The following is a 17,079-nucleotide window of genomic DNA, read 5'->3' as shown; positions in this document are numbered from 1 at the left end:
GCAGCAGGGCCAGGGCAAGCAGCCCAGCTGGAGTCATTGTGTAATAGCAAAGCTGGAACATGGCCACGGGGCTGGGACTGGAATGCAGAGGCCAGCCAGAGCCTGAGTCAGCATGTGGTGACAGGGCTGACAGCTCGGCCAGGATTGACAGTAAAGGGCTGACAATAAGGGGGCCCAGTGGCTGATGGGGCCAGAAGCAGAGGCAGAGGTGGGGAGGGAGGGAGGGCTAGGGGATTGTTGGCAGGGGAACTCCCCTAGTCTGGCAAATTCCCTTGTTTGGGACTAGTCAGGTCTTGACTGTGGCAGACCAGGGAGTTTCAACCTGTATATCTTCTGAAAATTTCATTACACACTTATCTCTGGATGTCTCTTGATGGGGATGCTTTTAACAGGTTCCTCTTAACTTTTATTAATTTTGCCCTTTGACATATGAAACTTTATTTGCTGGCAAAAGCTGATGTTTTTGGTGGATAGTAACAGAAAGGTAGTCACGTTAGTTTGTATCTTAACAAAACAAAAATGAGGTCATGTACCACTTCAAAGAGTAACAAAATAATTTATTAGGTGATGAGCTTTCATGGGGCAAACCCACTTCTTCCAATCTGGAGATAGCGTATTTCCAGTACAGCATTATCTCCAGATCTGAAGAAGTGGGTCTGCCCCACGAAAGCTCATCACCTAATTTATAATTTTGTTAGTCTTCAAAGCACTACATGACTGTTAGCCGGTGGCCGGGTAATGTGCGGTGAGGTACCAACTATGCCCTTGTTACCATCTGAGTCTTTAACTGCTAAAGCGCGGAGCTCCGTGCAGCGGGGCAGCCCGGACCAGGCTGATGGATTCCCCTGGGTCCTAAACAACCCAGTTTTTTACTGCTGGAGCAGGGAGCTCCTAGCACTCTGACGTATAGCCAGGCTGTGGTAACCAAACAGTTAAAGTTCTTTTATTGTGCCGGCTGTGTTACAGTGACACAGAGTAACAGCAGTCAGGCTTAGATCTTAACTAGTTACAAGTTTATTAAGCTACACTTATAAGTGTGCGGTTACAAAAGGCTATTGTGTACTTCTTATATGCTAGCAGAGTACAAGTGTTAACAGGTTACGTTACAATCCAATACAAAGATATCTGTTACCATCTAACACAATGATATCTTAGTACAACAACACCTAGTTACAGAGCTCTAATTCTTTATCTGTGTACACCAAAAGGAGACCTTAATGTGGGTGTATCTTACCCTCCTTGCATCTCTTGATACCTGCGTAGCCAAGCCCGGATTGGTCACTCAATTCCGCGGAAAGATGAATACGAGGTTGGGCATCCCCAGTTGTGGACCTTGGGATGCAATCACCTGACCCGACCAACAGGTAGTTGGTGGGAATGCACTCAGAGTCAGAGTGCTGCTGGGCCCATCTTTATACCCCTTGGGGCGCATATCCTCTTTCTTATCTATGGTGCCAGATCGTACTGGTCTGTCTTTTGTGACGCCAGTTTTTACAAGGGCAATTCTTACTTAATTTGCACTTGTAAGACAGGAGATAAAGAATTTGGGAGTACAGGACATTCTTTTACAAGGGCGGAGATTTCTCTTCTGGGATGGCTGTGTGGGCGCATCAAATCCATCAATGCCAGCTGGGGTAATTTCCTGAGTGCCCCCCCCCCCCCCGTTAACGGTTAGCCTGCTACCCTCTATCTGTGTTTTCTGTTTCTCAGGGTCACGATGAGCCAGCACATCTGGGCCCCTTTAGGAAGGCATCAAAGACTGTGCTGTTTAACTGCTGTTCAGTGCCCTGTGTGCTCTGAGGCACCTTAGAGGGGAGGCAAAAGCTGGTCTGTAGTGGGGAGATTTTGTCTGGCTACAATGACTGTTTTTTACTTTTTGTGGAGAAAATGTATTCCATATTTTCTTATGTTAGATGGAACTTTAAATATTAACGCATAGTGTTATCTTGCTCAGGTACTTGGAAGTACCTTTACTTTTGATGTAAACAAGATTAACATTGGGAAATGTTATTGTTTCATAGTAATTACAAAGCAAATGTAGTCACTTTTCACAGCTTCTGTTCTTGCTAATCAGTTGAGAGAACCTGATGCAAAGACAAATGAAGAAAATGGAAAGATTTCCATTATCTTTGACGAGCTTTGGATCAGGCCTGCAAATTCATGACCTAATGAATAAATGCCACTGAATAGAAGAAAGTCAAAAATATGAGAAACAGGCCAATCAGCCCATTTCTCTGAGTATAATCCTGGATTTCACTCCCCTTTTTCTGGATGTACTTAAATTTTGTCTTGCTTTTCTGCCTTATTCTCTATCCCCATCCTTCTCTAGAAACACTCTTTGCCTGAGCTAACTTTTATTTTAACTAAATATGTATTCATTAACCACTGAAATTATTTGACCTGTATCCCCTATATACTGCCAGATCACTAATTTTTAGGTAGAATCATAGAACACTAGAAATGGAAGGGATCTCAGAAGGTCATCAGTCCAATCCCATGCCCTCACGACAGGACAAATCACCATCTAGAGGCTCTAGAGAATCACTGATAGATGTCTATCTAACCTGCTCTTAAATATCTCCAGTGATAAAGATTCCACAACATCCCTAAGCAACTTATTGCCATGTTTAGCTACCCTGACATTTAGGAAGTCTTCCTAATGTCCAACCTAAACCTCCTTTGCTGCAGTGTAAGGCCATTGTTACTTGTCTTATCCTCAGAGGCCAAGGAGAAGAATTTTTCTCCTTCTTCCTTGTAACACTTTTTTAAATACTTGAAAATCCCTATCATGTCCCTTTCAGTCTTCTGTTTTCTAAACAAAACAAGTCCATTTCTTTCATTCTTCCCTCATAGCTCAGTGTGACTTCAAATTTTAATAACACTTGAAAATTATTTCCCTTCACTTGTGCCACAGCTTCACTTTGCCAGCAAAAATTTCATTCAGTAGAGAAAACATGTACAGTTTCAAACTGCTGGATAATTTAAATATGAGTGTATCCATGATTCTGTAGGTCAAGGATTATCTAACCAACTTCTGATGGATAAACGTTCAGCCAAGATGCCTTGTGCAATATTCATTAATCATTGTTCCCAGCTTCATGGAGATCTAGATTTCTAGAAGACACAATAGAAGAATGTCTGAGTTTGCACAGCTAAATTCAAAAATTGAACTGCCAGCAGTAATCTCTCTCTGAAATGGATTAACTTCAAAAATTTGAGGAATTTTCCATTAGCATAAGTTTCAAACTCTAGTCCTTTTGGCAGATTGTGGTGGTGAATGTCTTGATAATGAAATCTTTATACCCTTTGCACACCAAGTGAAAAATCCCTATGTGACATTCCAAAGCACACCTTTACTACAATAGGTTGGCAGGATGCTGAGGACTGTTTCACAGCATTGTATGTATATGGAACTGTGGATGAATTGACATGCTTAATTTGTAATGAAAGTGGTGTCAGGGTGGTGGGACTTAAGCAATGTTGTTACATTCATAAGCAATGCAGCAAGTCCAGAGGACCTGGGGCTATGATGTGCCAAGCCTAGAGGTACTGAGCTGTTAGCTGGCAAGCCCTGGCACACATTAAGCACTGATGAATGGACCTCCCTGTCAGTAAATTCACTAGTTCCCTATCATCTTGCTTTACACTGCTTTGGCAGTACAAAGGAAATTTATAACTGCCTTAAATAGGAGAATGCCTTGGCTCTGCTTAGGTCAAGGGCTAGAGAGGCAGGTCTATAGGAAATGCCCCTCATTCCACCTCCCTGCCAGCACCGGCTGCATTTTCACAGCACAACATACTCTGCTGCTACTTACTCACAGAATAGCCTCCAAGGGCCCATTAGAAACCGGGGTGATGGAGAAAAGCACGAAGGCTGATGTAAATTACACAGGGAGCTGAAGCGGACTATACTGACCTATACATGAGGTAGTGGAAAGCCTTTAATGCCTGATACACAAAATGCTAGCTAGCTCTGGTGCATGCAGAGATACAGGCATGTGATTGATCTTTCTGACAGTAAGGAATCATTTAAATCTTTATTTACTAAGACCATTACTACGCTTTTTGGATAGTCTTTGTGGTTTATGCTTGTACAGCCGCTAGCATGGTCCATGACTGGAGCGCCTAGGAGTCACCACAATACAAATACATAATAAATGCATAATATCTGATGAATCTCTCTAACTCCTGCCCAACCTGAATTATAACTCAGGCATACGGTGAGTGACAATATGGTGATCCACAGGTGAAGTATTCTTTGAATTTCACTACACAGAATGTATAGTCTTTGGTTGTTAGTCACTTCAGTCTATCACCAGTATTTTCTCCTGGCTGTTCATCTGAACGTGAGGGGGTTCAACTTACAGCTGTGGCCCCTCCTGCTTGCAATGCTGGGGATCCACTCTGTTCAGCAGGGCTCTCTCTTCTGGTGATGTCTCGCACCATCACATCTACTCCAGGGACTCTCATCACTCCCAGGACCATGTTGTTGTCTTTGTTACAGAGCTTCTCAACTGTGCTGCACTCTGTGTCCCCCTTTTGGGATAGTGTGTATATGAGGGAATCAGTGTCACAGTGCACTTTCCAGCCGCTTTTTCTGTGTGGAGTTGTGGCAAGGGAGAGACCCAGGCCTGCTCACTACTCTGGATCCCAGACCAGGGACCATATAGATAGTGAGCGCTTGTGGCTCCTCCTCAGAATCGTCAGTAGATTTCCCTGTGCTGCAGCACCCTCCTTTTCCTTGTCTCAGGGCCTCAGCCTGCAGCTCCCTGCAGCCCACCAGGAGCTACCCTTAGCTCCCCCATGCTCTGCCTGCAGCACTGCTTTGGCCAGGGAGGTTGCTGAAGCTTCTCCTTCCTCAAAATCCAGGGAGTGACTCAAACTGCTCTGATCTGCAGCCTTTCTTATATGGCCCAGCCCAGCCCAGCCCTGTGGCTGCTCCTATAAGCTCTTCTGTGATTGGCTGCCTTCTGTGCAGCCTCCTTAGGGCTCTGTTAACCCTTAAGAGCCCAGTGTGGGTCAGGTGTCCCATCACACTGCATCTGTGGCATACCCCTATTGTAAATGCCAGTGAAGCTTGCAGAAAAGAGAATGAAACATTTGCAAAAGATTTTTCTTCCTAGTTACTTAAGTCCTTCTTTCACATACTGTCATCTTGTCTCTCAGAAACTGATTAGGACAGACACCCTTATTTTCTTGTAATGATGTCTAGCTTACTGATGTTCATTAAAGTCCAAGTTTGTTCTTCTGTGTGCAGCCATTTTCAGCTGAAAATATCATCTATTTCATATGTCATTAGATCTAAAAATCTGCCTCATTGTTTCCAATGTTGCTGAGTTTCAATTTGATATGTTGATTTATGCCTTATGGCTGTGAAAGCCAAACTCACTTTCTGACAGGGTGACTAACTGTATGCATGCAAATACAACATGGCAGCCTCATAATCAACATAACAAGAATGTTCACTTAAGGCCAAATCCTTTTCCCCTACTACTATCCTTTTCCAAACTCAGCCAACAAAACTCCCATTAGCCAGGGAAATTGGAATGACTGTATGGCCACTCATGGCAGCTATTGTAATTTGCTGTCCCAGGTACTATGATGCCCCTATACGGGACAGCTCAATGGATGGTCTTATCTTGGCATCCTCCTGCATTTTCTGCTGCACTGTGTGCTTGTGCAGCAAGATAGAAGGCCCTCATTGCAGCTCCACAATGCACAAGTCTTCCAAAAGTCTTTTTCATTTAGGGACAAAGCCTTTGGCTGCCTTAAGGCTTGTGGCAGTAGATAAGGTAAAACCTGAGGGATGTTATTTGATACGGTCTGTGAGCTGAGACACTCAAGGTGTGCTGTAAGCTGGGTCCATATTGCTTTTAACAAGCATCGCATTTGTCAAATTTTTTGGCATTGAGGGGCAGTCATAACTACTTTACAATATTACATTGTGTGTAGGGAGTAATAAGGCAGATGCACAGAACACTGGTAGGTTTCTCAAAGGCAATCTTGTCTATCCTTGGCAGTGCTAAGTATTAGTGATTTTGCTGAAATCTAAAGACATGAGAGTGTACTGATCTTTTCATCAGTTCTTACTCTGGGCTAGTGTGGCCTGAGGCATAGCCCTGTGCAATGGGCAGTGCACAGACTGCAGCACCCCAGTAGCCTTGGGAAGAACACAATCACAATGTCTTGCATGATTCCATCTTGCTCTTATCAGTGGCAGGGAAATGGAGAGGGAAGTGACTTAGTGGTCCACACTGGGAGAAGAACAGTGGCCCACTGTCTCACAGAAAGCAGTGAGTTCAAGCCTATGAACTTCACGTAGGAGATGAATGAATCCATGTCCTTCTTCTCAATATGGCTATTAGGGTTACTGACAGTTGAACAATAAATGGGGCCTATTTTAGCTGCAAAGTTCCTCTGTGTGGCATGGGGAGCTTAGGCTGATGTCACATTTTACTTCTTTCTTCACTAGTTTGAGTAACAATAATTTATGGAGGGGATTTTCTAAAGTACTTGAGTGGTGTATGACTTGCGGTTCCTAATTCAGTTAGGCTAATATCTACACAACAGTATTATTCCAGAATAAGCTATTCTGGAAGAGGTGTTTCAGAAGAGCTTATTCCAAACTAGCACAGCTGCATACAAAATGTATTTCAGAATAGCACTCAGCTATTCCAAAATAGAGTATCAATGGACGCATTATGGGTTATTTCAAAATTGGCTCTATTCCCTGTCTACACAGCATCTATATCTACACTACAGAGATCTTTCAAAAGAAGCAAGAACTTATTTTGAAAGAGTGCATCCACACACAAAAAAGCAGATCAAAAGAGCTATCTCCTTTTTTGAAAGAGAACGTTCACAAGACCCCACTCTTTCAAAAGAACAGGCCATGGATTCAAAAATCAGGCCACATGAGGACTGCTCTTTTGAAAAAAAAAGGGCCTGCAGAGCGTCTACACACGTTTTCCTTTGAAACAAGCTTTTGAAAGGGGCGCTCTTCCTAAAATGGGAAAGGAAGAGCAATTTTGAAAGAAGCACCACTTTCTTTCAATTTACTTTTGGGTAGACAATCTGTGGGATCTTTCAAAAGAGCCCCCTTCTTTTGAAAAATCTTTTGAACAAACTTGCTAGTGTAGACACAGCCAGCTTCTATTTCAAAATAGCTACTATTCTTCATGCATTGGGGTTTACCAATTTTCAAATAAAGCTTTTGCTATTTTGAAATTATTTTGAAATAGCCATTGCATTGTGTAGACTCTAACATAGGTTGGCTTTTTTTTTGTTTTTTGTTTTTTGAAATAGCAGCTATTTCAAAATAACTTTGATGTGTGGACATACCCTTGGGGAACTTGAAAAATACTTCCCTGTTTTGACTTCATTAGAGCTATGATCAATTTATACCAGTAAAATTTAGTCAGTTTCTCAGACCTATAAAAGTATTCTGCTGCTTCAACAACAGCAGCACAAAGAAAGCACGCTCCTTCCCACCTTCCCCCTCCAAGAAACCGCTCACAGGGCTAACTTTATTTTTATACCTAATCACTCAGCACACCACACATAGGTGTGAGAGCTCCCTTTCATTTGACAGTTAGTTGAATGCAGTCTGTAATAATATGTTTGTCTCCAAGCGTATCAGAATCAGTTCATGCAGTTCACAGTGCAGTGGAGCTACACAATGAATTATTATTTCTACTTCATCAAAACTTGGGCCGGATACTGTATTCACTTACACAGAGCGGCTCTTAACTACATAAAGTAAATGAGAACTGCAGCCCTGTAACTGAGAGTAGAACATAGGCCAGAGTATGTTATGCAGATAAACAAGGATACAGATATATGTAAGAATAGTGGATACAATAATATTTTCTATGGCTATGCCTCCACGTGCTGCTTCTTCCGAAAGCGGCATGGTAATGAGAAGTCCAGAAGATGCTGATAAGCCATGGATGTAAATGTCCCGTGTCTCATTAGCATAGGGTCGTGTGATTCAGAGTCCAGAAGAAGCTATTCCAGACTTCAAAATACACATGCAGAATCACAGCCCACAGAAATCTTCTGGATGGAAACCCCTGAATCAGGAAGATGGGGCTTCCAGAAGGAGGATTTCCCTCTAGGCGATCCCTGGGGGTTGTGCTTCTACATGGCTATTTTGGAGTCCAGAAGAGCTTCTTCCGGACTCCGAATCATGTGATCATATGCTAATGAGGCACCAGAAATTTACATATGTGCCTCATTTGTATCTTTTGGGCTGCTTATTAGCATGCCACCTCCAAAGGAAGTGGCATGTGTAGAAACAGCCTATATGTTTAATGTTTTTGATATTACCAACAACTTCTTATTGTGCTCTACTTGTTCATTTGTTTTAATAATTTGAATGCTAAATCATCTAAAATTGCATTGTAAATATTGAACACCCTGGCTGTGAGATTTTTATTTGATTTTTTTTTTTGTTATGTGAAATGTTTTCGTATCAGATTTATATCTTCCCCTCTGCCAGAAAATTCCCTCAAATTTTATTTCCAGTTTTTATTGCTCCATTTAACTCAGGTTTGAAATTAATTTGCCCATCTCTGGATAGTTTGCTATAAGAAGACAGAGCAAAAATTTAACATTATCTCTCCATGTTCGTTATCAGGGAGGTGGACACAATGCTGAGTCCTTGCTTAAGCCCCCTTAAAATGTAACTAGCAGGAACTTGGGTCAAACTTGGCAGTGGCTTAACTCTCTGAAATGCCACATTGACTCCAAGAGGTAAAAATCAGTGATGAATTCAACAAATAAAATGCAGGCATGGTGCTAGCTTGAATTTCTACTACTTGAGACAGTTCTGATGTATCATTATTAGTTTCATCTGTCCTCTATTTCTTCAACTTCCTCCCCACACACCTCATCATTATCTTTGTGGTTCTCATAATATTAGTCTGTATAATTCAGTCAGTAATCACAAATCAATGAATAACTAAGACACATAAAACATAGGTACTAATAACGTGATTTCTCAAGCCAGTATAGCAAAGTCATATATTTTATGTTCCTGTTGCTTGTGATGTGTTTCAGGTTTTTATCTTTCCCACTAACGAATTTTCATAAAACTGACAAAACTACACATGCTGTCAGTCCTTGCATTTCACTTCACAAGTGGCTTACTATCTGAAATAGGGGAAAAATCTCCTCTAGTATAATATAGCACAATTAGTTGCATTATTGGCATTTTATTTCTTCTTTTGAAACACCCAATATTAAATGCAGAAGGACATAGAAAATTGGACTAGATGGATTGATGGTAATCCTGGTGTGTCACTTTTATGTTCCTTATACATAGACATGGAAGAGAAAAATATTTGGCATACATACATTCGCGGAAAAGAAAAATAATTGGTATATGTTTAGTTTGCTTTAGAAAATCATACTCATGATAGTAGTAGCTGAATATTAACAGTATAATGCTACTTTTATTATAATTCTCATACAGCAAGTTGACACAATATCTGGTTATTTATTTATCTGCTTCTATCTGCATTTTTTAGGATCTTTGTGCTAGAAGATGGCAGTCTCAAGATATATAATATTACCAAAACAGATGCAGGAGAGTACACTTGTATAGCAACAAATCAATTTGGAGTCGCCAGGAACTCAGGAAACCTGATTGTGAAAGGTATTTTATTGTCTTCATTTGTGCTTTATGAATATTGGAATTGTACATACATATTTGATGAAACCTACCGGGATGTCAAAGCTCATAATAATACTGGGAGGATACGATATTTAAACTAAGTCTTTATACTGAACAAGAACTGCTAAATGGCTACAGCAACTGTTAAAATGCCTATCCTATCCCCAGGTGGATTCAGTATAGTTCTTAGACTATGTTTTAGTATTGTTCTTAGAAGATATTAACAACAAAGCCTTATTTTTTCACCTCTGGGTTATCAATATCATATTTAAATCAGCAAAAAAAAGAGATTGATGGAATAACAGAAATCTGGCAGTCAATCACTCAGATCAAATATATAGCAAGCATTATTCATTATTTGTATCACAGTAACACTTAAGAGCCCTTGTTCTGGGCCAGGGCCCAATTTGCTAGCTGATATACAAACAAGCACAGAACATACCAATAGCCCTTGCCACAAAAGGATTGTAAGCTAAGTATAAGAAATTTGAAGTATAGTGGCTGTGAGCCTCTTCTGTTCTCCAGTATGTACAATAGGTTGATGGCAGCTCATTTGTAGCTTACATTGGATCTCAGGATACAAAAGACTGTTTCTGCCACCGCAAATTAAAGAAAAGACAGTTAGTGAATTAATCTGATAAATGGATTGTTTCCTTGGGTTTCTTTCCTATTTAAAAAAAAGAAAAAAGCATAGAGTCATTTAGAAGCTAAATAAAAATGTCATTAGAATAAAACCCAGAACCCCTAAGGAGCCATAGAACTGGAAGGAACCTCAAGAGGTCACTGAATCCAGTCTCCTACACTCACACCAGGACCTAGCGCCATCAATATCATCCCTGACAGATGTGTGTTTAACTTTCCCCTAGGTACTTGAAAGCTGTTATCATAAAATACGTTTAAGCCCCAACAAGGATCAACCTCACATTCCCCCATTTATTAGGCTGGTGCACTCACTACTGAGCTCTGATGCCACCATTCGTATTTCACAGCTGTGGTTAACAACCTTGGCATATCACACCAAAACAATACAAAGTTAAAAGAGATGTGGTCTTAGGCTCTTCACATAGTCTCCTATTCTTAATATTAAAAGCCCCTGCACCACTCCCAGGCTGTTTCCGGAGGAAAAGATGCTAATGAGGCATGGACGCAAATTCCCTGCGCCTCATTAGCATAATGTCATGTGATTTGGAGTCCGGAAGACCGTTCTTCCAGACTCCAAAACTCTGTGTAGAAGTGAGGCTCTGGGGGTGCTTCTGGAAGGAAGACATCCTTCCAGAAGCACCCCCCACGGGGCCATGCTTCTAAATGGAGTTTTGAAGTCCGGAAAACGGTCTTCCGGACTCCAAATCACGTGACATTATGATAATGAGGCATAGGGAATTTGCATCCATGCCTCATTAGCATCTTTCGCTCCATGTATTAGCATGCTACTTCCAAAGGAAGTGGCCTGTGTAGAAACGGTCCCAGAGAGCACCAGAAGCAATTGTTAAATTTCCTGCACATTACTGATGGTTTACTTTCCTGAATTTTAATATTTTAATCTCTCAGATTCCTTTGCATCATTGCATTGCCTGCTCTAACAGCTACAAATATTTGCTTCTTAGGGGAATAATCTTGGCTAACAAAAACCAGAATGTTCCCATCACCAAGCAAGTCATTTTATAGAAGGGGAAAAGACCTTTTCTCTCATTATTCCTTCTCCCCTCCACATACTAATTGCATATTGGTTGAACTGTAGTACTCGTTTGACAGAAACAGACTAAGTCAAGTTGTGACTTGTCCACGTCAGGTTGCAGTCTGACAAATCCAATCTGAAATGTTCTAAGAGAATGTGATTGGAGTAACCTGATAGGATATGTCAAACTGCACCCCCCCCCCCAAGGCTAATAAGTGAATAGAAGTTTCCCAAGAATCTGAATTGTCATTGAAAGTGTTGTGGATTTGACATACTAATTGCTGCTACCCATGAGATGTACCTATTTTTTTTTCTGAAGAAGGGGCTGTTCATAGGTAAATGCTTACCTAAAGGCCCATTGAGACAAATGTCAAGGCCCCAACTCATCATGTTTGCTGGGACCTAACCTTCTCCCATTTCACTTTATTTATGGAGCTCAGACAGATATTTCAAGCTCTTCCTGAGGTCAGCCGCCTCATAGAATTTCCCCCTCCCCCCGTTGATTCTGCTGAGCTATCCTAAAGATTACCCACAAAGATTTGTGGGAAAGGGACAGGACTTTGTTATGCTAAGTACCGAGATTCCTTTATATTCTACATAGAAGACTTAGCCACAAAAGGTGAGAAACACAAAAGAATAAAAAGAATTAAAAAAAACAAGTTTTCAGCCCAGGAAAAGGTGAGTGAGTGACAATCACCCCTGTGTAGCATGCCATGTCAGCAAAAGGCCTATGTTCCTCTTTTGCTATTAACACAAGGTGCTAGGTTTGTGTTGGATGAATTGATGATTTTTATAGCTATAGTATCTTTCTGTGATTGTCAGTTTAAATGTCTCAGACTTCTTACTGCTGTTCTTGGAAGCATGTTAAAGTGTATTATGTATGTATGACCTTTTTCTCTCTATTGTGAATATTATACACTTACTCAGGCTTTGTCGATATGGAACTTCATCTGGAATCCTTGAGGGCATGTTTGATTGACAACGGTGCATTTTGCATTTGCCTTTAATGTTCTTACTTTTTTTTTTAACACAGGCAAATTCACTGCATCAGTGTGAATCCTGTCTATACTAATTATTGTCACTAGTGCAACTGCATGGAAGGCTGGGATAGAGGGTTACTAACCTTTCTCATTTTGCTGTGTGTCTCCCAAAATTAGGCTTCATCTTCCAAATGCTCCTGAAGCCAGATCAGAAGATCAGCTACTAAAAGTCTGGCAATGAACTGGGACTCTCAGACAGGTTCCCTGCCTACCATGGCCTGACCCTGCCACTTCCATGCACTGCCCTGTACTGCCACCTGTCTTGAGCACCACTGCCATGACTACTGTTGGCCAGTAACAGTGGCCAATGGGAACTGCAGAGGGGGGTTGCCTTGCAGGCAGGAACAGTGTGCAGAGACACCTCCCCCCATAAGCATTGCAGAGACCTGCCAGCAGCTTTCAGGAGTAGTGTGGAGCTGAGGCAATGAGGGAACCTGCTTTTGCCCCACTGTGTCAGCAAACAGGAGCAGCCCAAAGTAAATGCTGACCAGTCAGAGCCTGCACCCTGAACCCCTGCCCAGACCCTGAGCCACCTCCTGGAGCCCACACGCTGAACATCCTCCCATACCTGAACCCCCTGCCCCAGCCATGAGCCCTCTCCTACACCAAAAATCGCTTCCAGGGCTTGAATACAATAGCATTAACTGCACCCCTACCCCCTGCCCCAGACTGTGAAAGTGAAAGAGGTGGGGGAAGAGCAAACAATGGAGAGTGGGAAGATAGAACAAGCAAGCAGGGCCTTGGAGGTGGGGCTTTGGGAAAGGAACAGAGCATAGGGCAGGACAAGAGTGTTAGAGTAGTGTGATTAACCAGTCGGCAACCCTACCGACGTAGTAATACAGACAAACCTAACTGTATCTTACCCTCCACTTCATGGCTCCAAATTGTTAGGAATACACTATTTGTAGCAGCTAATACCTCTTTTTCTGCGTAATAGGTTACTGAAGATTTGGGTTCAGGTCCTACTGGTCAGTGGATGAGTGAATCATTACATCAGTATACTTAACAGCACAGGGGAAAGTGGGGGAAAGTTAGAACCACCTCTTGCTGCTAACTAAGCATGTTTGCAATCTTTAATGTAATCGGTTTCTTATGAAAACATTCACACTCGATGATGTTAAACGGTAACAATGAAAAAGTGGAGAAAAGAAAGTAAAACTTGCAACTTTGAAATTAACTATCAAAGTTATGAGCAGAAAGCTCTTGATGTTAGATAACATTAGAAATGTTAGTAGTTCTAGGAATGATAGATTATGCAGCATAATTTGTAAATCATTTTTGTTTCCTGACTGGGCTCACTTTAGGTTACTTCACAATCATTTTCTCTAGATTGCAAACCTGACTTTCCTCCTTACCATACTGAAGCTGGCTAAAGTAGTTGTCACTTTCATATTTTGGAAATGCAATTAGAACCAATATGATGCATAATTTGAGAAAAGGTTACAGCACAGCTAGCAGTGAATAAAATGAGTCATGAAGTATATGAGGAGTTCTCTCTTCATGAGAATTCGATATTATTGTATGTGCCACCATATATACATCCAAAGAGGTTGCCGTCCATTCTCATGCGGAGAGAGATGCCCTCTGTAGCAGTTCCAAAGGCATAGTTGAGCAAAACTGCAAAGAAGATGCCAAACAGTGTTGGAGCCAGCACACAACCCTGCTTCACTCCGCTGAGAACCTCAAAGGGTTTGGATGCGGATCCGGTGTATACGACGGTCCCCTTCATGCCTTCATGGAAGGCCCTAATAATGCTGAGCAGAGTTGGGGGACAGCCGATCTTAGCCAGAATCGCAAACAGACCTTTTCTGCTGATGAGGTCAAATGCCTTGGTCAAGTCGATGAAGGCAATATACAGAAGTTTGTTCTGCTCTCTGCACTTTTCTTGTAGTTGCCTAACAGAGAAAACCATATCTATGGTGGACCGTTCAGCTCTGAACCCACACTGATACTCAGGGTAGACTCTCTCTGCAAGAACATTGAGCCTCTTCAGAACAACATATGCAAATAGCTTCCCCATGGTACTGAGAAGGGAGATGCCGCAATAGTTGTTACAATCACTTTTGTCACCCATGTTCTTGTAGACAGTAACAATGTTAGCATCCCTCATATCTTGCGGTACGCTGCCTTCTCTCCAGCATTGGCAAAGTATTCCATGCAGCTCTGAAACTAGGGTATCATTGGTGCATTTGAGAATTTCTGAGGGAATACCATCTTTCCCTGGGGCTTTTCCAGAAGAGACTGCTTTTAGTGCATCGCTGAGTTCCTCCAAGGTGGGCTCAGCATCAAGTTCAGTCATGGTGGGCAGAGGCTCGATGGCATTCAGGGCTCTCTCTGTAACTATGGTCTGTCTGGCGTACAACTGTGAGTAGTGTTCCACCAGGCGTTTCATCTGCTTGGTTCTGTCCTTCAAGACCTCGCCTGTGGCCGACTTAAGTGGGGCAGTTTTTCTTTGTGATGGACCAATGGTCTGCTTGATCTCGTCGTACATTCCTCGCATGTTACCAGTGTCCGCGGCCTGCTGAATCTTGGAGCAGAGTTGGAGCCAGTAATCGTTGGCACACCACTGAGCAACCTGCTGCACTTGACTCCGAGCAGACCGGAGCGCCTGCAGGTTCATCTCACTGGGAGAAGACCTGTATGCAGCCAGTGCCTGTTTCTTCTTCTCAATCAGGGCATCAGCACTTCAGTGTGGGCTTCAAACCAATCAGTAGACTTGACTGTCTTCTTCCCAAAGGTAGATATCGCAGTATTAGAGATAGTGTCCTGCAGCTGTTCCCATCTCTTGCTCATATCAGTGTCGTCTGGGCGGGGCAAGGCCTCTTCAAGTGCTTGGACAAACTCGCATACTTTTGAAGGGTCACGAGTCTTGCCAGTGTCAATGCACGGCCTCCCTTCCTTTTTCGAGCAAAAGAATCTTTGGGGCTGGATGTGCACCTTACTACATACGAGCAAATGGTCAGTGTCACAGTCTGCGCTGTGGTAGCTACGTGTCACCCTGACATTACCTAAACAGCTGCATTTGGTGAGGATGAGGTCAAGCTGGTGCCAATGTTTCAATCTTGGGTGTCGCCATGAAACTTTGTGCTGGGGTTTGATGTTGAAGAAGGTATTGGTTACGCAGAGGTCATGTTGGGAGCAGAGTTCAAGGAGGCGCTGTCCATTTTCATTCATCTTCCCTGTTCCAAACTGTCCCAGACAGGATGGCCAGCTGTGGTGGTCGCTGCCAACTCTGGCGTTGAAGTCGCCAAGGATGAATAGCGGCTCATGGGAAGGTACCTCACTGATGGCAATGCTAAGTTCATCACAGAACTTGTCCTTAACTTCTTGGGCAGAAGTTAAAGTAGGCGCATAGACGCTGCAGATGTTGACCATGCCCACTGGTGTTTGAAGCTGGATTTTCAGCATTCTCTCAGTTCCCACATTTGGGGGTATGACTGAGCCAACTAGGCTGTTTCTGATTGTGAAGCCAACAATGTGTTTTCTGGTCTCTTCTGGAGGCTTCCCATGCTAGAAAAAGGAAAAGTCCTTCACCCTGAGACATCCAGAGGATGATAGCCTTGTTTTCTGGAGGGCCACGATGTCCATCCACAGTCTTCTCAGCTCATTGTTAATAATTGCTGTCTTCCAGGGGTTACTAATGCTCTGTAGGTCTTCTGTAAGGCCCGGAGTCATGGTCCTTACATTCCATGTGCCCAGCCTAAAGGCTGGATTATTTTGTTGCTTGTTTGTTTTGCCTGGTGTAAAGTTAACAATCCACCTGTTGGTGATTGCCTAAGCCCCACACACCCAGTGGAGCAAGTGGACCGTGGCGAGGCAGCACCTACTTGGCTGGGGGCTGCCTAGCTTGAGGTGGGAGGTAGCTGCCCAATGAGATCCAAAGACCTCTCCCACCGTCAGAAGCAACCCCTGGCGCCTCACTCTACGCCAATTGAGTGCAGTGGCTTAATACCAGTAACTGCTGCTTCCCGTGTTGTGTCACCGCTCAGAATGCGATGCCAGAGTGTGCTTTCCAGTTTCCTTCTCCTAGGTGGGCGGCCTTCCCAGGCTGACGAGCCCCATCTGCCCGAAGCAACTGGTTTTAAGGTGCCAGTCACCAGCCTTCGCGTTTTCTCCTGTCAGTGCAAACAGTTTCCCTGGGCTTAGAAACTAAGCCACACGTGAAGGCCAGGAGCTGGATTGTGGTTGTCAAAGGCTACTAGAGAAGCATGCCATGGGAGCGTTTTATAGATAGTGGGAGCTTATCCCCACTACCACCCCCGGCTATGACAACCCTTGAAACCCTTGAAACGAGAACAGACGGCAACCTCTTCAAAATGTCGAGGCTCAGAGCGAAGACCAGGGTGCTTTTGAAGCGTCTAAGGGAGTTCCTTTTTGCTGATGATGCAGCTATTGCTGCTCACACTCAGCAGGAACTGCAGTGACTCATAACTCACTTTGCAGATGTATGGATGGAATTTGACCTCACAATCCACTTAAAGAAGACCCAGGTGATGGGCCAAAACATGGGTAACGAGCCATCTATCAACGTGCTAGACTACGAACTGGAAGTAGTCCATGAGTTCGTGTACCTAGGCTCGATGATCTTGGACAACTTGTCACTTGATATCGAGATCAACAAGCACATTGGAAAAGCCACCACAATGTTCTCCAGGCTGACAAAGAGAGTATGGGCTAACAATGAGCTC

The 17,079-nt window shown here is 43.0% G+C and overlaps 1 protein-coding gene across 1 annotated transcript in view; it reads left to right on the top strand.

Moving 5' to 3' along the window:
- Positions 1 to 17,079, top strand: part of LOC142018852 (contactin-6-like) — a 199,589-nt gene that overhangs the window by 149,296 nt on the left and 33,214 nt on the right. Inside the window, exon 11 of the mRNA XM_075005030.1 lies at positions 9,531 to 9,658. Coding sequence (XP_074861131.1) covers positions 9,531 to 9,658 — 128 coding nt within the window. The remainder of the gene's footprint in view (positions 1 to 9,530; positions 9,659 to 17,079) is intronic.

The sequence above is a fragment of the Carettochelys insculpta genome, chromosome 11, assembly GCF_033958435.1.
Source record: "Carettochelys insculpta isolate YL-2023 chromosome 11, ASM3395843v1, whole genome shotgun sequence".
Classification (NCBI taxonomy): domain Eukaryota; kingdom Metazoa; phylum Chordata; order Testudines; family Carettochelyidae; genus Carettochelys; species Carettochelys insculpta.
This window is presented reverse-complemented; position numbering and strand designations above follow the sequence as displayed.